Source organism: Perna viridis, chromosome 7 (assembly GCF_037379345.1).
Source record: "Perna viridis isolate PV_CMFRI_1.1 ecotype Kerala chromosome 7, ASM3737934v1, whole genome shotgun sequence".
Classification (NCBI taxonomy): domain Eukaryota; kingdom Metazoa; phylum Mollusca; class Bivalvia; order Mytilida; family Mytilidae; genus Perna; species Perna viridis.
In genome coordinates this window covers 954519-981735 of record NC_142451.1, presented here as the reverse complement: position 1 = coordinate 981735, position 27217 = coordinate 954519, and the positions used below count along the sequence as shown (strand labels likewise).

Genomic DNA, 27217 nt, shown 5'->3' with positions numbered 1-27217 from the left:
CTTTCCTTCAGATTCTAGTGAAAATTTTGGATATTTTAACATTTTTTTTAATTGGCCCTACTTGCGGTCAGAATCCTTGGAGGAAAATGAGCCAGTAGACATCATTTTATTTCACAGTAACTGAGTGTTAAATACTTATCGGTTGTAGAATTTTTGTTTGAAATAAAAGGAAAATTATTGCAATTGATTTTAAATATAGTCCTTGAAGGGCAAAAACTTAAGGGTCACATTTGATTTACCATTTCTTTCATCTGAGATATAAGGTGAAATTTGTAACATTACTTCTTTTAAAGCTGCATTAGCTGCCAGATTTGTTCAGTATGGCAAGCCAAAGTGGACAAAAATCAATATTTTGTAATATTAGAAAATGAATTTTTAATATTACAAAATCATTTTTTAATATTAGAAAATATTTTTTAATAATAGAAATTCATTTTGTAATATCAAAAATTAAAATATCACACATTTTTTAATATTACAAAATGATTTTCTAATATTAAAAAATGAATTTATAATATTAGAAAATCGTCATTGAATACGACAAATCCTTTTCTAATATTAGAAAATCAATTTCTAATATTCAAAAATAGTTGTTTAATATTAGAAACTCAATTGAATTTTTAATATTAAAAAATGATTTTTAATATTAAAGAGTAATCAAGGGAACCAAGGTTATAGCGGTAATCAAAAGAATGTGATCCAGGGACAAAGACCAGACATGGAAAACAGACATACACAACATTGAACATAAAGTAACTAAAATCATACATACAAAGTAACAAAAGCAAATGAGCAACTCGGACTCCACTAAAACTGGGAGCATGGACCAGGTGCACCGGAAAAGGTAAGCGTCCTCTGCTTTTCTAGAAACACCCGCCAAGTTGCTCATAAAAAGTCATGTCCGGATAGACAAACGAGGAAAGAAAAAACTATGACCCGTTGAATAAATCAGTATTCATGGTGCAGATGGATACACTATAACGATCCACAAGTTCATCATGACGACCATAAAACTTCTGTAGTGATGACTTCAATCTTGTAGCAACATAACCTTGTTCCAAAAGCTTATTTTTTTTAGAGTTCTAGCGCGATACAAAAGTCTGCGTAGTTTCGGCAAGCTCTGGCTTAACGTATGAGTTGTGATATGAACACTCCATACGCAGGCACTGAAGGGATGTTGCCACAGATGAAAGGAAAGTTGACAGTTCTGAATGAAAAGTCATCACGTTTGTCGTAAAGTTTGGTCAATAGTTTTCCTTTACCGTCGATTTCTAAGTGTAGGTCAAGATATGAGGCCGACTTCACAGTGTCTGTAGTATTCTTTATCTCAAGTTCTTCGGGGTAGATGCGATGTATCAAATGTATAAAAAAAAGTTTTTTGTGATAAAAGAAATCTAATTTGTAATATTAGAAAATGAATTTGTAATATCATTTTTTAATATTAGAAAATGCTCATTTTTGTCCACTTTGGTTTGCCATAGTTCAGTTTTGATTCTACTGAATTTTGCTGATCTAATGAAATAAGTTTGTAGCAATAGCTGTCGCTGTCACTAATACCTATACTGTGAAATCGTTGGCTCAGAACTAATTATTTTACGCCATTACTTCTGAAGATATTGCCGACAGGACATTAACCTTGGTTAAAAATACTTCAACCTTGGGAAAAAATAAAAATAACGGATACACAGGTAAGCACGTGTCTTGTTTACATTCCATTTCATCTCTTTCTTGATTTGTTTTGAAATAAATAAATAATGACAGTTTCTGACCATATTTGTGCCACGTTGTATCACAATACGTAAATTTCAAAAGGATCCGTATTGCTGCTCGGACGTTAACCCCCAACAAACAAACAAAACATCAAAAGGATCCTTGCATTATATTCGAACTTTTTTCTTTTACGGCTTGCGTGTATTAAGGTCACCAGAAGTCACATGCATACGAATTTATCTAGGTCAGTTTTTTGTCTTGCAAGACAATAAACATATAGACACATATTTCATGTATTTAACACATTTTATTTGTGGATATTAAATGACACTATATAATTTCGTAGAAATTATTCAAAGTTAAGGCATATTTCAACAGAAACAAAAAATTACGAAAATAACAGCTAATGCAGTTTTAAGAAATGCATGACGATAGATGCCTGGTTTTTCGACAGAAATCTATTTGAACAATAAAGTTTTTAGACTTATCCGTAGAATAATTGTGACCAATTCTGGTAACAACTTATTGAATGGTTTAAGGAAGGTTTATTTACACAAGATAATGAAAATATTTCACAATAAATAACTAGAGGTTCTAGAGCCTGAATCGCTCACCTTGTCAAAAATGGTCTTTATAGCTTTCTAAAATCTGGCCTCTTGACCGTACTGTACTATTGTCACAAGAATCATTTAATCAATACAGAGCATCTTAGTTATCCACCCGGTTTTCATATGATAAAATGAATCATTTTTTCTCTTCAAGGGCAATAACTCCAACATCGAGCAACAGATCTTAATGAAAATTTCAGCATAGAGCGGTCTCACCATGCTGATCAATCCCCCCTCTAGAAAATCAGGCTCAACCCTATGGTTTTTAAATTAATTATACCAACAAGTCGTCAATTTTTATAAGTGGTGGCCATGTTTTCGACAAATAAAAAATTGTTAAGGATATCTTAAACATCCATGCAATGTTTGGTTACAATCCATCCTACAAGTTGTTTAATTATAAGAGGAGATTTAAAAAAAAATTCATTTCAGGACCCATAACTCATTCATTTGTCAACAGATTTTTCTGAAAATTTCGGCATTCACGTAATCCCATGATACTGAACAACTTTAGTCCCTGCCACATTTAAGCTAAACCCAACTGTTTTGAATTATTTGCATAATTCTTCAATTTGACCCCTCTGATGTATTTTTGGGAAACGGTGGCCATGTCACAAGATCAAAAATCCACACCCACAGATTACTAAACGTATCATACATAATATTCATACAAAGTTTTGTTTTGATCCATCCAACGGTTTCAGAGAAGATTTTCAAAGTTGGATATGTAAAATTCAGGGGGAAATCCGTTTCAGGACCCACAATTCATTCATTCGTCAACGGATCTTTCTGAAAATTTCGGCATTCACGTACATGTAGGTAATCCCATCATGCTGAACAATTTTACCCCCTACCAGATTTTAGCTAAATCAAACAGTTTTTGAGTTATTTGCATAATTCTTCAATTTAACCCCTATGATATATTCTTAGTAACGGTGGCCATATTTTTTTCTAGATCAGAAATCCCAACACAGATTGTTAAACGGGTTCTATATAACATTCATGCAAAGCTTTGTTTCAATCTATCAAGTAGTTTTAGAGGAGATTTTCAAAGTTGGAGATGTAAAATTCGGGAAAAAAAATCCAAATTCATTTCAGGACCCATAACTCATTCATTAGACAACAGATCTTTCTGAAAATTTCGGCATAGGTCCATCCTATCATGCTAAACAATTTCCCCCTACCCGATTTGAGCTAAACCCAACTGTTTTTGAGTTATTTGCATAATTCTTTTATTTGACCCCTATGATCTATATTAATAACGCTGGCCATATTTTTCGCAAAATCAGAAATCCCAACACACAGATTGTTAAACCGGTTCTACATAACATTCATGCAAAGTTTTGTTTCAATCTATCAAGTAAATTTAGAGGAGAAGATTTTCAAATTTGGAGATGTAAAATTCGGGAAAAAATCCAAATCCATTTCAGAACCCATAACTCATTCATTAGACAACAGATCTTTCTGAAAATTTCGGCATAGGTCCATCCAATCATGTTAAACAATTTCCCTCTACCAGATTTTAGCTACACCCAACTGTTTTTTTTTTTAGTTATTTGCATGATTCTACAATTTGACCCCATGATCTGTTTTTAGTAACGGCGGCTATGTTTTTTGTCAGATCAAAAATTCCCACATAGGGATTGTTAAAAATACCCTAAGGAAAATTCATGCAAAGTTTGGTTAAAATCTATTAAGCAGTTTCAGGGGATATGTTTGAAAAAAGTTTACGGACGACGACGACGGAAACATAGTGATGGCAATAGCTAACATGGCCTTTCGGCCTGGTGAGCTTAAAAGCTTCACAGAGCGTAGTATGTTATGACTGAGGCAAGTGTGGACACAATATTAGTTTTTAACACACTAAACATAGGGACAAACAGTTCTTTATGGACACAACAACTCATTTGGATGCAATACTGCACAATATTTTAATATACAATTTAAGTATAAAGGTCTGCTTCAGGGTGCATTCATGAATCACTTTGCACCTCAATATCTCAAAAATATTTAATGACAGGATTAATTCGGTAAGCATTTCTTAAAGCTTTTGTTACGAGGCTAGGTTTTCATATGGAATTCAATAACTTTTTTTCTTCAAAATCGCACGAAAATAAAAGTCCGAATTTGAATGGTTATAGGGTGAGCCCCTTTGCCTCCTTATAACTCGAAAACCGCAAGAAATATCTGAAATCTGGTAAAAAAATGCAGGCAGGGATTTTCATGAGAAATCTAACAAAAAAATTCTTCAATTCGCACCAATAATAAACAAGAGGCTCCCAGAAGCCTGAATCGCTCACCTGGTTCATTTGTTGACTTTCAAAGGCAGTAACTCTTAAAAGGAGTTGTCCGACAATTTTGACTCCTGAAGACTTTCGTAGGACTTTTCATAAGGATCATTTCATCAATTGAAAGTTTCATTCTATCACAGTTTTCAAGATATTGGCTGAAACCTTTAAAAAAGTCATTTTACACATTTCAAGGGCGATAAATCTTACATGGAGTCGTCTGACAACTTTGATTCTTGGAGACTTTTGTAGGCCTTATAATAAGGATCATTTCAGCAATTGAAAGACATTGGCTAAACCCAACGGTCTTGGAGATATAAGCAAAAAACTACTGTCTGACCCCTATGTTCTATTTTCATTAAGTGTAGCCATTTTTTTCACCAATCTAAAATCTAAATGGTCATTTTGTTCAGGATAGTCTAAAATAATACCAACTTTCGTTGAATTCTGTACAGTAATTTCAGAAGAGAAGATTTATGAAAGTAATAACAGCAAAACAGCAAAAAAAAAAAAAGATTCATTCTCTGATAGTCACCTTTTTTGAAAAGTCTTTGCCCCAAAAATCAAGTCCGACCATTGTGGTAAAAAAATCATAGATATTCCTATGCTTTTATTGAAGTTATATACATGTAGTTAAATTCTAAGAAATGCTTGTTTTAGGCCGTTTTTTCCCTTTAATTCTTAAAACGATGGGGCCATAACTCCCAAAATCAATACCAACCTTTCTTTTGTGGTTTGGAACCTCGCTATAAAATTTTATAAAAACCAACAAACTGATACTAAAGTTATCGCACGAAAACCATGTGTCTACAAACGATGACGACGACGACGGCGCTATACCGATAAACGACTGCAATTTTTTGCGGCTGTACATTAACAGATCACAGTTGTTACTATAGCTAACAGTAATATATTTCCAGTCTTTCGGACTATGCGTACAATATTGAATTGTAGTAAATCTGAATGCCTGACAATATTTTATGTACAGTGAATAACTTTTTAAACAATTCTTAACAATTGTATATTCATTTCACTTACTGGCCACCCCGACTAAATACGGATAATTTGTCCTTTCTTCGAGGTTTACAAATGAAAAGAAAAAAAAATACCCCAAAGAACAAGATGTTTGAAGACTGCATGCATTCACTTTAAATTCTTAATCATATTCGCCTTCATTCGTACGTAATTACTTAGCTATAGTCCACTATGAGTGACCTTGACCTCTCTTTAAAGAAACCACATAATCTACACAATGTCATTCCCGTGACCTCTATTGACCCATATATAAACCACATGTGGAAAGTACCTCACACTCTACACGTTGACGTACTCCCAAACAGAGTGGGAAAACGCTCTCGGACCGACGTGGGGTCTGGGAATATGCCAGAGCGTCAACACAGCAGCCCAGCTGCTAGTAGGACATACTCTGATCGAGTTCTTCGGTCAGGTATCCCGAAAGCTGGGCTCCGCCACTAACACCAGTTGGTTCTACTAACCCACTAACATCGACCGTGAAAGGCCTGTAATGGTATTCAATGTCGTGAAAACCCCTCAATCATCAAAATACCTCACCTTTTCTACTGGAGTGACTATGACCATGTAGGATTTTGTAACATTTTTTTTTGGCTCACCTGGCCGTAGGCCATGTAAGTTATTGCCATCACTTGGCGTCCGTCGTCGTCGTAAACAATTTCTTCAAAAATCTTCTCCTCTGAAACTACTCAATAGATCTGCATGAAACTTATAATGACTGTTCCTTAGAGTATCCTGCACAAAATCACCGTTTGGGTTTTTGATCGGTTAAAAAACATGGCAGCCATTACTAAAAATAGATTATAGTGGTCAGCACATTTTTGCATTTTGCATATATCTACATAACCGTTAGGTTTAACTAAACTCTGACAAGGTAAAAGTATTCAGCATGATGAGATTTATCTGTGGTAAAATTATGGTGAAAATCTGTTGACCCATGTTTGAGATATTGCCCTTTTTGGACGTTATTTTTGCTGTTTTGCTGTTATTACTTTCAAAAATCTTCTCTCCTGAAACTACTGTACAGAATTCAATGAAAGTTGGTATTTTTTAGAGTATCCTGAACAAAATAACAGTTAAGATTTTAGATTGGTGAAAAAAGATGGCCACTGTTACTAAAAATAGAACATAGGGGTCAGACATCAGATTTTTGCATATATCTCAATAACCATTAGATTTAGCTAATTCTGACATGGCTAAAGTATTCAGCATGATGAGATCTATCTGTGGTCAAATTTTGGTGAAAATCCATGTTGGAGTTATTGCCCTTTTAGGGCATTATTTGCTGTTTTTGATGTTATTTCTTTCAAAAATATTCTCCTCAGAAACTACTATACAGAATTCAATGAAAGTTGGTATTGTTCTTTTTTAGGGTATCCTTAACAAAATGACCGTTTGGATTTTTGATCGGGTAAAAAACATTGCCACCTTTACTAAAAATAAAACATAGGGGTCGTGCAGTAGTTTTTTGCATATAACTCAAAAACCGTTAGGTTGGGCCAATATCTTTCAATTGCTGAAATATCCTTATTATAAGGCCTACAAAAGTTTCCAAGGGATCAAAGTTGTCAGACGACTCCATGAAAGGGTCATTACCCTTGAGAGGTGAAAAATGACTTTTCTTTTAGTTTTCAGCCTATATGTTGAAAACTTGGAATTATTGTCATTGAAAGGCAAAAAAAATACGTTTTTTGCAGTTTTCAATCCATATGTTGAAAACTATAATAGATAGAATGAATTTTTCGATTAATGAAATGATCCTCATTGTAAGTCCTACCAAAGTTTTTGAGTCAAAATTGTCGGACAACTTCTTGTTAGAGTTATTGACCTTGAAAGGCAAAAATTTAACAAGGTGAGCGATTCAGGCTCCTGGGAGCCTCTTGTTTGTAATCTTTTTCTAATTCATAAAGAGTTTTAAATTCTGAAATTCTTAGTAAAGTTTTATATTCAACTTTTTTGTAAGGGTTTTGGTTTGTTTTCATTCTGAAAACCGACAGAATTATTAATTTTACTATCGTAGTGTGTGTGATGGACTACACAGGTGTTTGTCAGCATGTGGTGCTTGACATTATTAAATTACTGTTAATTTTGTCTGCGTGTGGTGCATGACATGTACTGTAATTATGGCTGAAGATAACCCTGACATTTTATTGTTCAATGATGAAGGGGAATAGTGTCCCCAGGTGACGCTGTTTCCCCGAGTGAGGAGGTGAAACTTTTTGCGATGAAAATGTAAGGAAATGTTATTAAAGGGCCAGCTTGTGTCAAGGGTAAAGCCATTGAAGGAAAAGGTAATCTAAAACCTCTTGTGGTGTAAGCAAAAGTCAAATACAGAAGAAATCTAATTTCTCTCAAGATGATATTGTTTTTCTCAAAGACCAAATGGGAATTTCATCTATTTCAAGGTCAGTCGAGTCACTGTCCGATATGTTTAAGAAATTTGTTAAAGATTATTCTAATGATAATCGTTCTTGTGCAAAATAGGTGAGAACAAAACCGGCATCAGCTAAGTCTGGTACATCTCATACCCGGTCTTCTAACCAGGCTAAGGTTAATGCCAATAGTTTTGTCTTTAGACCCACAGTTAGACTACATGCAGTGAGGCTATTGATAATTACAATGTAGATTTTTTTTATCGACCAGCAAGACTCTGTAATGCAGGGGCGGATTCAGGATTTTAGATCATTTGCTTTTGTTACTTTGTATGTATGATTTTAGTTACTTTATGTTCTTTGTTGTGTATGTCTGTTTTCCATGTCTGGTCTTTGTCCCTGGATTACATTCGTTTGATTACCGCTATAACCTTGGTTCCCTTGATTACTCTTTCACACCACTGGGTCGATACCGCTGCTGGTGCATTTTGTCCCCGAGGGTATCATCAACCCAGCAATTCAATGTTACGGTTTTTCCCGCCGCAACGCGGAGCGAGGACATAGAAATGCTGGTATCCGTCCGTGCGTCCGAAGCTTGTGGACGCAACCCCTCAGAAACGGCTGAACGGAATTTGACCAAATTTTGTAGGATTGTTTGTCACCATACTTAACCGCTATTTTGATTCGACAATTTTTATGGGAGTTATGGGACTTTGTTAATTTTTCACATTATTCGCAGTAGGAACACCTTGTTGACGCAACTCCTCAGAAACCATTGAACGGAATTTGACCAAATTTTGTAGGATTGTTTGTCACCATATGTAGTTGATCATACTTAACTGCTATTTTTATTCGACAATTTTTGTGGGAGTTATGGGATTTTGTTCATTTTTCACATTATTCGCAATAGGAACACATTGTGGACGCAACTCCTCAGAAACCGCGAACGGAAATTGACCAAATTTTGTAGGATTGTATATCACCGTATGTAGTTCATTATACTTAACTGCCATTTTTATTCGTCAATTTTTATGGGAGTTATGGGACTTTGTTCATTTCACGTTCTTTTTTGCGGAATTATTTTGTTGTATGAAGAGGTGCCAGTAGAAGATTATATCTTTCACATAGTAGCTGAAGGTAAGTATATCATCTCTTGCATCCAAGTTGCTTTTATATGGATGGGACCCAGTTGTTCTTGGATAAGTCAAATCATTTTGTTGTCATCATTGTTGTTTTGGAATGCCTGCTTGAATCACCACATGGACTTATGAAAGCACATAAGTTTTGACTCTGCTATTTATACAAGTGTCAAACATTTGTAATTCAACTCTTTCTACAGCGGCGGGGGACATATGGCTACGCATGTGTAACAAGAGGAATGAAAGAAAAACTGGCTCGGACGTCGCTCAGTATAAAAAGGTCCGAACCTGACAGCAGATCGGACACACTGCTGTCTTGTAAGACTGAGGTGTTCCCAGATGGGAATCTTAGCACGCTCATATCTGGTATGGATAGTGCCCCGACCGTTCCAACAAAAAGTACCCAATCACACGTTCAGTCTGCAGACCATCTATTCCAGTACAAAAATTCGGACTGTTTCAAAATAATCAAACCATGTTCCATCACTTTAAGTGATATATTTGACTACAACGATGACGAACCACATTGTACTATATAGAACGTGGTATTAAAATTGCAAAAAAATGCAACATTCTTAAAACCGACTCTTACTTCTCTAGTTCCCTTACAAACAAAAACTTCCATACAAGAAGTCACGATGACTTAAGTTGCAAATCAACAAACTTAATACATCAATTAGAATGGAACTTATGTGGTCTGATATATGTCGGTGAAACACAACGATTAAACAAAAGAATGTGCGGTCATCGTTCGGGAATAAATACCACCAAATTCCCGACAGTTTATCAACATTTTAATCAACAAGATCATTCAATCTTCTCTATGAAAGTTCGTATTTTAGAAAAAATTACCGTCCTACAAACAGTCTCGTTCTAAGTAGACTATCGAGAATGACAACATCAAATGTATGGGAAACCTCTCAAGCCAATATAATAGCATAAATATGATGAATTTATTTGACAAAACTCCAAGACGGGAAAGGAGTCATGACCATCGCCACTATACGTCATACAAAAACCTCTTGGACTTCATCACATTAGAAACAAACTCTATTCTACACCTCTCACTCTACTACACTCCCTTTACAAAACAAGTCTTGACAGTCCTGTTTCTGACCCTACCTCATCATTATACAGACTTGTTGCAATCATTTTGGATATTGGTTTCCACAGACTCTTTAAACCAGTTTGTGTGAAAAGTCAAAATGAAGAAAAACGATCATTTCTTCCACTACCGTTTGTCAACAAAGGTATAGATGCAATTAATTTGGCTAACATCCTCCGTCACAAAAACGTTACCAACAAAATTCCCCAATGTTTCCAAGACAAATCCATACCAATTATTTCATATTCCTATACTTCACCCATTGCATCCAAACTTTTCAATACTAAAAGGCTATTGCAGAACCTCGAGATTGAGGACTTCAAGGCTAAACCACCTGACTGTTCTTGCAAAAAACTCTCCATTAAAATATGGTCCTTCCAGTCACGCCGTTACGGGATATTTGTCCATCATCGAAAACGAATCTCTGCGTAATATCCTTTCTAAAGGTCCCAAGTAACGTGAACCGCGCTCCATAAATTGGAATTATAACTTTAAAGTTCTCATGGATGCCGTGGAGAACTACGCAAGACAATAGATAAAACGAGAACAAGACATTAATTCTCTGTCCGAGAGGTTAAAGGCCGTGAGGTCTTTAATTTTGAGACGAATGGAAGTTTTAAGTAGGTCAATGAGTGCCAATGCTACATCAGTTTTCAAAGACCCCGGTGTAGCAAAAACATTGTCTACTATAGATGACAAATATGTTGTCGTACCAGCAGACAAAGCCCAAAACAACATTGTTTTTTGTCTACAAAACGTTTTACATTTAATATTTATTATCAGAAGTAGACGTAGAAAATAATAGCAGTGATAAGACCTACACTGCTACCACACTCTCCAAAGAAGAAATTGTGGAAAACCATTAATATGTGCTATCCTCTCTTGGTCTCTCTACCAAGGACAATGACTGTGATTTACCGTCTATGCACTGGATTCCTAAACTCCACAAGAATACATACAAACAACGTTACATAGCTGGATCTACAAAATGTACCACCAAACCTCTTTCAGAACTTTTAAATTCTATACTCACAGCTGTCAAAGAGGGTTTGCAGTCCTTTCTAAACACTTGTTACTCCCGTAGTGGTATTAATTCAATGTGGATCCTGAAAAATTTGAAAGATCTGAAAAGCATTAAAACGTTTGATTTTTCAACACTATACTTCTATTCCACATACTCGGTTAAAATCCCGACTTAAAAACATTATACATCGTTGTTTTTCCAAAAATGATGGTACACCTAGATACAAATGTATAGTTCTAGGTAGAGATTCCTCATACTTTGTAAGAAATAATTCCAAATCATCTTCCAAGTATACAGAAGATGTTTACAAAATGCTGGAATTTTTATTCGACAACATATTTGTCAGCGTGGTGGACGCAATTTTTCAACAAAAGGTCGGCATTCCAATGGGAACAAATTGTGCTCCTCTACTTGCTGACCTATTCCTCCACTCTTATGAGGCTGACTTTATAGCTGATCTGACCCGAAAGAAAGAATATTGTTTAACTAGATCCTTTAATCTGAGTTTCCGCTATATAGATGACGTATTATCTTTAAACAATCGCAATTTTGGGGATTCGATACATTGCATCTACCCCAAAGAACATGAGATAAAGGATACTACAGACACTGTGAAGTCAGCCTCATATCGTGACCTACACTTAGAAATTGATGGTAAAGGAAAACTTGATTAAACTTTACGAGAAACGTGATGACTTCAAAATTCAAAATTGTCAACTTTCCTTTCATCTGTGGCAACATCCCTTCAGCACCTGCATATGGAGTGTTCATATCACAACTCTTACGTTATGCCAGAGCTTGCCGAGACTACACAGACTTTTTGTATCACGCTAGAATTCTAACAAATAGGCTTCTAGAGCAGGGTTATGTTGCTACAAGATTGAAGTCATCACTACAAAAGTTTTATGGTTGTCATCATGAACTTGTGGATCATTACGGTGTATCCATCTGCACCATGAAAACCAATTTGTTCAGCGTGTCATAGTTTTCCTTTCCTCCATCGTCTACCCTGGATTTGACTTTTCATGAGCAACTCGGCAAGGTATTTCTAGAAAAGCAGAGGACGCTTACCCTACCGGTGCACCAGGTCCAGTTTTTAGTGGAGCCCGAGTTGCTCATTTGCTTTTGTTACTTTGTATGTATAATTTTAGTTACTTTATGTTCTTTGTTGTGTATGTCTGTTTTCCACGTCTTGTCTTTGTTCCTGGTATGCATTCTTTTGATTACTGCTGTAACCTTGGTTCCCTTGATTACTTTTAAATATGAGGGAAATTAAATTTTCAGAAGAAAAATCAAAAATTGTTTCTCTGGAAGTTGATAAGTTGTTAGAGAAAGGTGCCATTAAAAAAAGTGGACCATGTTGATCAATTTATTTTTAATATTTTTCTCGTACCAAAAACAAAGAATGGTTCCTTACGACCTGTCATAAATTTGAAGAATCTTAATTTGTTGAATATCAACATTTTAACCAAGAAAGGTTGTCTTTTGCTTCGGATTTAATAGAGAAAAATGACTATCAACATCTATTGATCTTACTGATGCTTACTTTAGTACTTCTAGAAATCAGAATTATAAGAAATTCTAGAATTTCACTTGAAAAAGAATTTATATGAGTTTCAAGTTCTTTGTTTTGGTTTGGCTTCAACACCTAGGGTTTTTCCAAGATAGGGTTATATTTAGAAATCATTATGGAGATTAGGCTTCGCATCACAAGAAGCAAAATGCACCAATAAAATGTACAAAAGTGTCTTTCCTTTCAGAAGCAGTTTCAATATTGTAAATAAAATAATAACTTTTTTCACAGCACTATCATGAGGAACAAGGGGTAATTTCTGTGTAGGACTATTTTTGCGTACGTTCCAAATGCTCATTGGTTGAATTGGTGGTCTGTAATCTTTACATGTTTATTTTTTTTTACATTCTGTCATAGACCTGTGATTTACTTCAATTATTTAATTATAAATTAAAGGTTTATGTTTCTGTTAACTTCTAAGTGTAAAAACAGTAACCAATATAACTTTCAGATATTTGGTAATGTAATTCTCACGAAGTTCAAGATTGACAAAGTACTTACTGAGTGAAAGCTACTTTTAAATAACATAAAGGTCACGAATCAGTCTATAAAATCTTAAAATTCACAATTTTAGCATTAAATGAGTGACTGATACCTAAATATTTTGGTTGAAATTCTTAAAAATGCCATTTTTAGCAAGGAATATGAGAGTGAGCACTTCCAATTTACCTACATGGTATCATACCTAGAAATCATAGAAATTAAATTCAAAATATTGACTGTGACACCTGTATTTAAGTAAAACTTTTTAAATTCTGAAAAAAGTATGAGTGCAAGCAGTTTTATTTTTCATAATGGTCTAAAACTATTGACTAAAATGCTAAATTTTTCAATAAAACTATCATGTATGTGGCTGGGACACATTAATTTGAGGCAAAATTCTTTAAAAGGGTCATATTCTTGCAAATTGTATGAGTGTGGGCACTTTTAATATTCATAACAGTCAAAAATTACTGTATAAAATGCAAAAATTGTAAATATAAGTATCATACGACATATATATTTCAATCAAAATACTTTAAGTTTATATATTTTGCAAGATGTGTGATTGTGCACACTTTTAATTTCCATGAGGGTCTAAAATTAATGACTTAAATGCTAAATTTTCCGATATAACTATCATGTGGATGGCTGCAACACATAAATTGGGGTCAAAATTCTTCAAAAAATGTCATATTTCAGCAAAATGTATGAGTGGCACACTTCTAATTTCCATTAGGGTCTAAAATTGTTGACTAAAATGCTAAATTTTTCGATATAACTATCATGTATGTGCCTGGGATACATTAATTTAGGTAAAAATTCTTTAAAAATATCATATTCTTGCAAAATGTATGAGTGCACACACTTTAAATTTCCATTAGGGTCTAAAGTTAATGACTAAAATGCTAAAATTTTTCCATATAACTATCATGTGGGTGGCTGCTACACATATTTTTCAATCAAAATTCTTAAAATTGACATATTTCTGCAAAGTGTATGAGTGCGCACACTTTTAATTTCCATGAGGATCTAAAATCAATGACTGAAATGCTTAATTCTTCAATATAACTATCATGTGGGTGGCTGCTACACATATATTTCAATCAAAATTCTTAAAATTGACATATTTCTGCAAAGTATATTAGTGCGCACACTTTTAATTTCCATGAGGGTCTGAAATCAATGACTGAAATGCTTAATTCTTCAATATAACTATCATGTGGGTGGCTGCTACAAATATATTTCAATCAAAATTCTTAAAATTGACATATTTCTGCAAAGTATATGAGTGCGCACACTTTTAATTTCCATGAGGGTCTAAAATTAATGACTAAAATGCTAAATTTTTCTATAATACTATCATATAATGGTTGTGACATAACAGTTTGAGATAAAATTCTTCAAAAATGTCTTATCCTCACAAAATATATGTGTGCGCACACTTTTCATTTCCATGAGGGTCTAAAGTTAATGACGAAAATGCTAAATATTTCCATATAACTGTCATGTGGGTGGCTGATACACATTTATTTGAATCAAAATTCTTTAAAAATGTCATATTCTTGCAAAATATATGAGTGCGAGCACCTTTAAGTTCCATGATTGTCTAAAATTATTAATGGAATGCTTGTTTTTGGTAAAATACCCGGTAACTATCATTTGGGTGACTGCAACTTAAATATTACATTTAAAATTCTTCAAAAATGTTGTATTCTTTCATAATGTATGAGTGTGAACACTTAAGTTTCATAAAGATCTAAAATTTCTGTATTAAATGTTTAAAATTGTCAATATAGGTACCGTACTCTGAATCATACTGGTGTCTGCAAAAAAAAACCATTCAGTCGAAATTCTTTAAAGTCAGGGGCGTAGCAGGTACGACAGGCAATAATTTTTGTTGGTACTGCATGCCATACTTAAATGTCAGGTCAAAAATTGAAGAAAAAAAAAAAATCAAGTTCAAACATAGCAAGACTTTCTTCCCATTGTACGAATCAGGATTTGGGTGCTACAATTTTTTTTCTGAATCATGTACATGTACTGTATGTAATTCAGTCAGAGAAGTATTCTCAAGCTAGTGACCATCAGAATCTGTCAGGAACTCTTCTAATGTACGTGTCTGTTCTACCTAGAACAGTTCCTGACAAAGGAGTGTCAGGACTCATGACAGATTATGACAGAGCTTGTCCAAAGCCCTGACAGACCCCGACAAGGTGTGTCGTGGGTCAGAACAGTTTCTGACAATTAAGAACTGTTCTATGACATCTAATCTTGACAGAATCAAAGAGAGGTTATTAGTGATTGCAACTGTAGCTAGATGTCACCACCATGGTCACCCAGAAAAGTTGGAACAACATCCAAACAATGCAAATAAAAATAATAAAAAAATTGACATACTTTGTATAATTAACACCAGATTCTGTGTCCTTGTTACGCTCTCTCCTGATTAAAACAGCTATCTGATCTCATAAATGCCACTCAACAAACTCCACATATAAATTTGTAGTTTTCAACAAGTGTCACTCTACGTAGAGCAATGCCATTAGAAATATCTATCGTACAAGACATCAAAACTTGTGATTGTAACAACTTTCCAGATGTCAGTAGAATCATGGCATGAATATGTGTTCATGTAGCTCTATATAACCAGACAAAAATGGTGGTGCTTTCCTTTTCTATGATATGCAAAAGTTTTGTTGTCGTGTAAAAACAATGAAGGAAATATACAAATGTTTTAATGAATAAAGCTGCTCAATATACAGCTGCCAAATATAAAATGTCATTTTCTACACTTATATGGTACCTTAAAGGAATATCAATTATCCATCATACATAAATATGTGTAATATTAACTAGATGACAAAGGCATGGACCATCTAAATTCTGGGGTGGGTTTGCTGGGACTTCCATGAAAAAATTTCCCCCACTTTGGGAGGCCAGTTGATATTTTTCATACATATTATCCATAAAATTATTCCAAAGGCCAGAATATTTTTTATCTAAAACAGCCCAGCTCCCTCACCCACTAAAAATGGAATGATCAAAGCCTAAATAACAAAAAGTCACATCATGGAATTGAACAAAGTTGGAAATGGAAGAAATTCACAGGTTACAATTATATTTGGGGTTGAAGTACTAGTAGATAGATCTCTTTCTCTTCCAGAGAGTTTTATGAATGCAAAAAGACCCTTTCATCTTTTAAAATTACTTCTTACATGAACCTGACATAAAAATACTTATAGTATAGCTCTTTAAAGAGTGGCTAATGTAACTGTATTAAAGAATTTTAGACTGAACATATAAATATTTGCTTTGTCTTGAAAAAAAGTACTTGTCAATCATGACTGACATGCATTTATATTTAATCAGTATACAAAGACTTTTAAAAAACAATAATTAGTTAATTACTTAATAAACACACTACAAATTCCCACATGGCCAACAAGTGAATTCCCACATAACCAACAAAAAATATCTTACCTGTATGTATATAAATATAAAATGTTGGGTAAGTGGGAAGACATCTTATCAATTATACTCTTAATGCATAATTCAAGCTATAGAACATTTCATTACATAGAGTTATTTTGAAACTTGTCAACACACCTCATAAACAAACGCCTAAAACTCCAAAAATGCTTCAAATCTAACTGGTCTAACAAATAAAAATAAATGTAGATATAGGTCTGGAACAAGACTTGTAACAATATGCAGAAAAAAAAATTATATAACTATGTAAAATTACAGTACATTAGTAAATGAAAGTATGAAACATGGCACAATTGTTTGGTTAGTTAGGTCAACCCTAAATATAGAAAAAGGTCACTTTCACAAAAAAGTTATAATTGTAAAATCTATTGTTCAACTTAAAATTGATTTTAAACTAATGACTTTTTGAAATCTACCATAGAGGCTTAACCAATGGAAAATGGAAAACTGGTGTCTATCTTTCAAACTTTCATAAAAGTAATGAAAGAGTAATCAAGGGAACCAAGGTTCATTTTGTTTAATCGCTTTTACTATTAGTAACTAATTAAACAAAAAAAAACAAGGATAGACCAAGATCTTGTTCTATTCATTTCTTCTAAATTTAAAGTTTACCATGATACACACCACACCACCATTAGGGGAGATGGCAAAAGTTTAAAACACAATAAAAGTAAAACTGAAAATGTTGTTCCAAAAATGCTTAATGTTACATAAAATTCTTTCTTAGATATCATCTGGAAATTCAAATGAAGGTGGTGCATACTTTTTGAAACAGCATAGCACAGACTACAAATGGGATTGTGCTGAAAATCAAACGATCTGTTTTTCTTTACAGAACTTAACAGTTCAGTTGTTAATTTAAAAACTGTAAGCAATGCTCACCAACTTGATACATCCACTCCACCATTTGATAACATGCATCTTTCGACCTCCATTTAATTCCATGCAGTGGTGAAAGAGAAATGACCATTTGGAGATGGGTCCCCTATGTTTCCCATATTCATAGATGAGAAAATTCATGTTTTGCTATATGAAACCCCCAAATTTATTTGGATCAAAATCTAAAAAAGAGAGGTGCAAAATGGGATCATATACTAGTAATAAAGATTCTGTGAAAGTTTCATGCAATTCCATTCAATGGTGTAGAAGGAGTAAGGGTGAAGAGAAGAGTACCCCTCAGCGAAATGGAAGAACGGATGGACACCTCTACTGATATACAAATGGGGGATAGGGGATAAAAAAAAACACCCTTTATCTGTTATCAAGTTATCAGCTAGAAACCACACAAGGTCAGATAGAAGGATAGACATTAAAATACAAGAAATCTGTGAGCAATGGGTCACTAGTGACACCTCCGCTTTCAATCATGATAAAACAAAAATGAACAGTCCTTGGTAAACAGGAAGTTGTTGAATTTTCCAGAAAATGTATCCCACAATATGGCATACCTACAGAAAGAAGGTATTAAAATTTCAAGCCACTGTGATGAGAAGTTGCTGCAAAAAAATGTGAGGAAAAAATTATTACAGGTGGAAACACGAACAAGGGTAAAACAGTATACTCTTTTTTGGAGTGGGGATATAATAATACTGTGCCACTACAGGGATGGAAAAAATGAGTATATGCCAAACACTATGTGTTACAGACTGAGTGGTCACTATATATAGAGCATCTTATTAATCTTTACTGGTACAAAGACAAAATATACTATCAATAGGTCATCTGATTTTTGTTTTTTTCAACGAAGTTATAAGAACAAAATAAATTAATTATATTTTATGTATCAAAGTTAAATTTGGTTGTACTTAATACACAAGCATTCATTTTCAGGTTTTCTGGCTTGATTGGATGTTCCTAATATTTATTTGACACTACTAATTTACAGAAACATCATTCACTTATGGACTAGGCAGCTTTGTCTTCATCTAATACTTGAGGTAATTCTCCACCAAGTTCATTTATTGTCTGTAAAAAAAGATAGACATCAGTGTTATAAAGAGTAATCAAGGGAACCAAGGTTATAGCAGTAATCAAAAGAATGTAATCCAGGGACAAAGACCAGACATGGAAAACAGACATGCACAACAAAGAACATAAAGTAACTAAAATCATACATACAAAGTGACAAAAGCAAATGAGCAACTCCAACTCCACTAAAAACTGGGAGCATGGACCAGGTGCACCAGTAGGGTGCATTAACATAAACAAAAGACCATAGGAAGCCAGAACTGAAAACCTGTGTCTCATGTGCTAAATATTATAAATGAAATAAATGGTTTCATTTTGATCAAAATGGAACAATTGTGGGTACAACAAGACTCAGCACAATTTCCCTGATTGTCATTCAGAGTGTAAGAATTGTCAAACTTGACATTAAATGACAATATCTCATACAAACTGTGAACTGTATTTAATGCTGGTGACCAAACTTAGTTACATTACAGTGAGCAGTTCAGGAGAAGACTGACCACAAGGGACACCAAGTGACAATAATAGCACAAATGACCTGAAGTTAAACAGATGATAAGAGTTCCACAGCAGTGACATAAGCTTGGTCTAGGTGAGTTACTCAGATACAACAAAGACTTTCCGCCAGAGATACATTAAATTGCTATACAAAGAAAAAAGGTCACATATAAAAAAATGATGTAATAGTGATGTGTTATATAAGTATTGGGTTTCAAACATAAATGGATAAAAATTGTTCAGTTGGAGTATGTAATTCAGAAGTGACTAAGTGTTCTTGGAAGTCTCGCATATCCTTATAGGTTGAGACATCACCTATGCATCCTTTACAAAGTTATCATTTGATTATAAATAAATAGCTGTGGTCCCTCATAGGCAAATCATTACATTTGTATAATAGTCAGCTGATCAAGTACTTAGCATAGGTAAGTCAAATTTTTCGAATGCATCTGATGCACTTTAGGATGCGCAAACAGCTCATAACTTAAATGATCAGGATACAAATTTGCATTATAGAAAATTAATATTATTTTTCTGAATTTATTTTTTATCATCCCACACACTTTTAATAAATTGTTATTGAAATGATTTTACATCATGATAAAAAATTCTCTAAGTAAAGATCACATTTTCATAAAAACTTAACCACCAGTAGCTCCTTTGCTTGTCACTTAAGTTCCACCTATAAACCAAGTAAAGTTGAGAGTAAGATTTTGAGAAGCTTTTTTTTACCATAAAATTGTCACATATCAGTTACTTGTATCTCAAGGCAGAGACAATTAAATTGTGCTGTTGCCACATGTCAGGACGGCAATTTTCTGAATATCTAAAAAGAGTTATGCAGAACTTGGTATTAAACTTTAAAGGGTATTCTCCCTTGTGTATTCATTTTCTTTACCTTTCTAATCAAGAAGAAAATTAGAAGTCCATTTTATAATTTACAATTTTCAGAAATGGAAAAATATATAGCCAGTTAGTTTAGTGGTCCTTTATTTAAACATTCAGAGATTTTAAGACATAAACTAATTCATAGATAAAATTTGTCAACATTTTATTTTCATATCTTCTATATTTTTTTAAATAATGGCCTGCAAATTTAGGAAAAATTAGCACTGCACAAAAATTTCCTGCTAGACAGTATCAGTATTTGATTTTTTCCAGGAATGAAAAAAAATGTTGGTAATCTAAAAAACTAGTAGAAACATGTAACTCCCTTCAAATCTGAATTACTAAGTCATTTTTCACTTTGTTATGAGCAATTCTTATGAAGCTTTTTTATCCTCTGTTAGTCTGTCAATTTGACTTCTAAATTTGATAAGGATAGCAGGTAATTTGAAAGGTGGAAACAATAATATGTCATATTTTCAAACTGACTGATTCTCAGTTTTCATATAAGCAAGTCTTAGATTAATAGACAGCGATATAAATAGATGTACAGGGATCTCCATTGATCAAAATGAACACACTGCTCACTTTCCAGTTGGACAAATTTTCATTGTGGCGTGTTTCCTTTCACACAGAAAATAAATTGCCAGAGAAAGTATGATAAGATTGAATGAGATCTAGCTACAACATAAAAATCAACAATCAATAATGTCTGTATTGTCTAACTCAATTATACCAAGGTCAAGTTTTCCCTGGCCGCTTGATCATACGTCCACAGCTCTAGTGAAATTAAAATCACTGGTAGGTGTGGTCATTTTGTTTATACCATTGAACAAGTTTTTTAATATTTTAATAATCTTAGATTAATGGACAGCGATATATATATATATATGTGTGTGTAAGACTTGGAAGTGCGATGGGGACGCCGAAGTGCGATGGGGACGCCGAAGTGCGATGGTCCTGCTGATCTGCAATGGGCAATGCTGAAGTATGTTTGATATTTAACGCAACGGCGGGGAAGTGCGTTGGTACACTAATGTCACCACGAAATTTTATGTGCATAAGGGCGTACAATGTTACTGAGAAAACTAACAAACTGAAAGGCAAGTCATGAAAGTAGCTAGTATATTGTTGCCTGTACAAACAAACGTAGCATACATCATTATAATTATTGAGTGTTAACAGTACATGTACTTATTGCAGTATCAAAACTTAAAAGATATGTTAGGACACCTCGAGGTTATTCGATAAACATAAACTGTAACTATAGGTTACAAAAGATAGTGGATACTGAAAATTTTATTCCATGAATCATGAAAACTATAACTGATATAATTAAAAGATTTACCAGGACAACTTTGTTACATGTATAATTGTATTAAAAATCAGAAAAAAATATTGCTTTTTTATAAATTTTATATCATGGAATTTTACTCTTTGAAAAAGTAGGACATGATTTCACAAGGAATCATGGAGCGTATTCTATAGTTGAAAGGCAAAATAAAAACTGCAGTTTACAAGTTAAAACTGTAACAGAATGTCAAAGTTCCGGTGGACCAGACAGGCACGTTTCTCTTCATATTACGTATAGTCCTTTAATCCATCAAATCTAGACCTCTGTAGCATTAATCATTCTTTGATAACCTTCACAGTAGTGTTTATAATGACACACATGCCGAAAAAAAAGCGCAGTCTCATACAACATTACATTTGTATTTGCAAATTCTACAGGTACTGTTGATCAGCTTTTTATTTAGTACATGTAGTTGATACACTAATACAGAAGTCTTAAAGCTATCCACAACCGTCCTATAGCTAAGTTAGTCAAGAAATATTTTCATACTAAGGAGTACTCGTCCTTCTAAGAGACTGCCAGTTTTATTCAATTTTCAACTGGGTGTAGGAAAAAAAAATGGAGAAAAATTAAATTTTTTATAATTTCCTTGATAGCTGGAAGTATGAATGAAATGAAAGCAGTTTTTTTCTGATTACATGTAGACTAATATCATATCGGTAAAATTTCAAGATAATCGTATATATTAACGGTATCAAAGGAAAAAATCTACATGATAGTCAAAACGTTTCAGCGAAGTACAAAACAAAACTGCACCTCCTCGTAGTGGCCAACCCATTTATGCGTTGCTATTGGCAGAAAACAATCACGTCTAACCATCGCAGTTCAGCGGGATCATAAACGCACTTCGGTGTACTACCATTGCACTTCCATGGCAACATCACCTGCAAGAAATCCAGCGCCCTAGACCACTCTGCCAGCTAGGGTCTCTCTCTTTATATATATCAAAACAAAACAAAAAATCTAATCTGTATCTAAATCTAAATTATAACTGGTCAGGCTGATTTACAAATATCAAAGCAACAGCTGACAGTGCTATACATAACAATGCCTGTGGGGTACTACTCTTTAAACAAGAAATCTAAGTTCTGACTTTTTTATCTTTGTAAGTAACCACAATGCTACACTTATATTATTTCTTACAATACAATCATGAATGTTTCCTTATACTATATATTGAATAGTACCTTAATGTAAGTATAAACATCTAATTGAATGTGTTCCCCTGGTTGTATGATGTCTTTGAGTGCAGTCAGTATTCCTTTATCTTCCTCTTTAACAAAATCATTCATTAGATCCCACATTTCTGCTACATTCAAGTCCACTGAAGGAGAGGACAAACCTATATAATAAATAATACCCAACCTTAAAAATTCCTTGATCTGATTAAGAAGAGTTGTCCTTACGAGGTTTCAACATGTAAAACTCTTAAATTGGATAATAATCTCGTTTAAAAGTATTCAACAGTAATTGTATTCCTTTAGGCACATCTACATATGATGCCCAACCTACCTATAAAATTTCAGCAAAACCTTATGCACAGCTAAGGAGGAGTTGCACTTGCAAGAGATGTGGACAGAACGATGAACAGGCAGACAGACAGACAGACAGAGTGATTCCTATATATACCCTGAACTCTGTTTGCAGGGAAAAATACTTGCAAACTGTGTATGTTCAGACACAACTTAATAGGTTGTAATGTTAACATAAACCACTTCTGTTTTTATTATTTGGTAATAAATATTTGCTGGTTAATTTAAATAGAAGTGCCCCAAAAAAGCCGACTGTGCAATATACCCTGTATTTGCATGGATACTATACAAAACATTTTGGAAAAGAACTTTAGTGTTCTGAAATTGACTCCAATAATATAGCACTGTTGACAAGTGTCAACCTTAAATTGTGGATGCCAGTCATTCCAAATGCATTTAATAAATTGTTGCCAGATGGATGTTAAAGAAATGAGATAAAAATCAAAGAACAATAATTTTAGAATTAATGACTGAGTAAATTTTAGAATTAATGACTGAGTAAGAAAAACAATCAATCTGTGAGCAATGGCTCACTATTGATACCCCTGCTTTCAATCACCATATAAGAAGCGTAAACAAAGTCCTTGGTAAACAAAAAGTTGAAGTCAAAATATGTCAAAAATAAACAGTCTTTGGTAAACAGGAAGTTGTTGTCAAATTATACTGAAAATGTATCTCACCATATGGCAGAAAGAATGTGTTAAAATTTCATACTGCTGTGATGAGTAGTTGCTGAGAAAAACAGTGTTACGGACACACACACTCACAAACAAGGGTAAAACAGTATAACCCCTATCATTTGCAGTTTTTCTTTGTAGACATATAGGCCACAGGCTTCAACTGACTAAATATTTTGCCAAAAATCGTCTTGATATAGAAGGCTTTTATGGTTGGAATTTTGGAGTTGTTAAAGCATGTGCCTAAAATATCCTGTGAAGAAAAATGTGATGAAATCAAGTATTTTTCACAGGCAATTTAATTAATTAAATTTAAGTTGATACAATAATAAGCCATGTACAGGATTATTGATTTCTTAACATATTGTCATATGTAATCTGTGACGTAGAGGTAGATGATTAGTGGTTATTTTTAGTCTTATATTACAATGTAATTGGTTAATGAAATTGGGTTTGTTTTAAACATGTAAATTAGAATTGTACAAGACTTAGTTTGGGTAGCCCCAAGAAGCCAAACTTTTAAGATGAACAGGTTTTGATGTTATATTTTATATACTAGTATGTACATGCATTTAGTTTTAAAGAAAACTAATGTATTAGTTTTAAATAAGATGGTTATTTTGTTAATGTAGAGACTTATAGTCTGTGTAGTTATTATTTTTATTTTGTTTATGTGTTCATTAAAATTGCCACATAATGATATTAGTTTTTAATTTGTTAGTTTCTCAACAACAATAAACTATATACTTTAATTTTAATAGTTAGCACAACATACATCATGTTTCAAGAGTTGTAGAGTAATTAGGGTTATTTGGTTGAGTCAGTTAGAGACAATGATATATACATGTATGAATACTTGTAGCACAAGTTGACATGATGAGGTTGAATATGGACTAGTCAAGTCTAGAAGGCTAGGGCAAACAACATTACACCTTGACACAAGTCAGTCCTAACAAGAGTTGTATAAACCAATACTTTAAGGTTCATTTTGCACTAAGGATTCCATATTATGTGTGCATCAACTGCAAAAAAAGTTTGTTGGGAAAGTAAGCCCACACTTTACTTATATTCAGTCCACACTGATTTGACAGGGCTATTTTCAGGGCCAAATTTTATATAAACTTCGTAATAGAATGCCCTGAATCTTTATACTGAAATTTTATCTTAAAAAAATTATAAAACTAGAAAAACTCTGAGCAATGCTTAGTAACTTAATACCACCTACTCCCCCATTTGATAACATGAACCTTTTGACCTCCATGTTGATTTGGAACAAAATCAAAAATAGGAGGTGCAAATTGGGAGAGTGTAAAAAAGATTCTGTGAAAGTTTCATTCAATTCCATTCAGTAGTATTGGAGAAGTATCTGATAAGAGGTAGGTCCCATATTCACCAATGACAAATTCAATGTTTTGCTATGTTTAACCCAAAAACTGATTCAGATTAAAACCTAAAATAAAAGGTACACAATGGGAACATGTTATAAAGATACTGTTAAAGTTTCATTAAATTCCCTTCAGTGGTATAGGAGGAATACTGGATAAGAGATGGGTCCCCTATGTCCCAATATTCAAGAATGATAAAGACCATGTTTTGCTATCTTAAGCCCCAAATTGATTTGGGTCAAAATGAAAAATAAGAGGTGCACAATGGGAACATATAATAAAGAGTCTGTGAAAGTTTTGTTGAATTCTTTTGAAAGGTGTAGGAGGAGTAAAGGATAAGAGATGGGTTCCTCTTGTGTAATGGAAGGAAAGTGGGTAGTATAAAAAAGCAACTGTGTTAGGTTTGAAGTAAGTTCAACAAAGCACTTTCAAGAAATAGTGCAACATGTAAAATCTTGATCATCCTCCTCATAAAGTCCCATGACACTGAAACTCAAAATCTTATTTTCTCCATAAAGTATACACACCATTAGACCTCAATAATTGTGTAAAGCTTGAAGTACATCAAATAAGGTACTATAAAATTAATGTGTGGAAAGACATTACTATACAGTTTGTGTCTGATGGCAAATAAAATCATTACTGGTACATGAATCAAGCAAAGAAGGAATATGTCCATAGGTCTTTATATATTTCCAAAAAAAAAAAGAAAAAATAAATATGAAAAAAAAAAAAAAAAAAAAAATTAATAACTTTACATATTTCCCTTATAATCTTACCAGAATAGGAGCTTTTGGACTTTTGTTTTAGTCTCCTCTTGTCTTTGTTTAACTCTTCCATAAAAACTTTCCTTGTCTCTTCCGGTAGCAGTCTGTCATATATGTTTCTCACTGTTTCGTGTAGATGTTTCCTAAGAACTTCTTTTGCTATTCTTTCAACAATTTTTCTGAAAAAATGTGAGGCATAGAACCTAATGGCACAAGTCCATAAGTCACTGGAAATTAATAATAACAAAATTAATATCTTCTTTCTGCTGTTAAAAATTTAAGATACAGGAAATATTAAGTTCTCCACGAATGGTGGAAATATTTCAAATATATCATGTGATGTAAACAGACGCAACAGACAGCTGCGTCTGTTCTAAAAAAGAAAAAAAAATTGCCTTTCCTGTCTTAGAAAAGCTATGCTTTGATTTAGAAAAAAAAACATTCTGAGTTATATTTTTTCTGAGGGGGGTTAGGTACATACATCCATGTTTTTCCCCGAACTTTTTAAGTTTAATAAATGAAAAAATTAAAAAAGATTAAAAAACTATCAGAAAAGAAGAATTTATTTCTTCTTAAACGTAATCTTAACCTATATATTTTTATTTGTTTGATTTAAGGAAACGATGAATTTTCTCCGTAAGGACAGTCACATTTTGTTACTTCTGGGACTTTTTTTTCATTAGTATATTGGGGAAACTTAAGGGAAATTAAAATAGTACATGTCATGTAATTATAAAAAGGCAAAGACAAAAAAAACCCCAAAAAACACTGGTATACATTCCTGAAAGTAGAAGCCATGTTAGGAGAGGACATTTATAAATTGATATAATTTTTGTGCAACCCCTTTGCTCTTTATGCAATAAAATATGATCAGTTCATGGATTGTTTGTTTTTTATTGGCTAAATTTGAGAGTATATTTTTCCTATCTTACAAACCTGTCTGTTGAAATTCTTCCTGTCAATAAAAAAAGAAATAAAATAAAGTGAAACTAGAAAAATTGTGATACTCGCTAAATATATAGCCCAGCTCCCCCCCAAAATGACCACATACATAGAAATCTTAATTGTATGTTTGGTAGAGAAACCAAAAAAAAAAAAAAAAATTGGGGGGGATTAAAAGTGACAATAAAATTCTGATACATTTTCTCCTAGTTGGGTCATTGTCTCTTTGACATATTATCAAAATCCATTCTTGTTATATTCAAAAGTATTATGTACATGTAACCTATGGAGTGTTGAGTAATCAAGAGAACCAAAGTTATAGCAGTAATCAAAAGAATGTAATCCAGGGACAAAGACCAGACATGGAAAACAGACACACACAACAA

General features: G+C 33.4%; 2 protein-coding genes across 4 annotated transcripts in view; both read right to left on the bottom strand.

Moving 5' to 3' along the window:
• LOC148610879 (vacuolar protein sorting-associated protein 16 homolog) overlaps positions 1-15901 on the bottom strand; it is a 59281-nt gene extending 43380 nt beyond the window's left edge. Inside the window, exon 1 of the mRNA XM_088590729.1 lies at positions 15732-15901. The gene's annotated coding sequence lies outside the window, so the exon portion shown is untranslated. The remainder of the gene's footprint in view (positions 1-15731) is intronic.
• Positions 15902-16052: 151 nt separating this feature from the next.
• The window catches only part of LOC148610875 (uncharacterized), a 92714-nt gene continuing 81549 nt past the window's right edge, over positions 16053-27217 (bottom strand). For 2 of the 3 annotated variants that reach the window (XM_088590725.1, XM_088590724.1), the window contains exons 19-22: positions 26819-26844; positions 25902-26070; positions 22716-22870; positions 16053-18788 (exon numbers count right to left, since the gene is read on the bottom strand). In XM_088590725.1, the coding sequence (XP_088446851.1) occupies positions 18729-18788; positions 22716-22870; positions 25902-26070; positions 26819-26844 (410 nt within the window). In that variant the 3' untranslated portion in view covers positions 16053-18728. The remainder of the gene's footprint in view (positions 18789-22715; positions 22871-25901; positions 26071-26818; positions 26845-27217) is intronic. The other variant, XM_088590726.1, reaches the window with a different exon arrangement.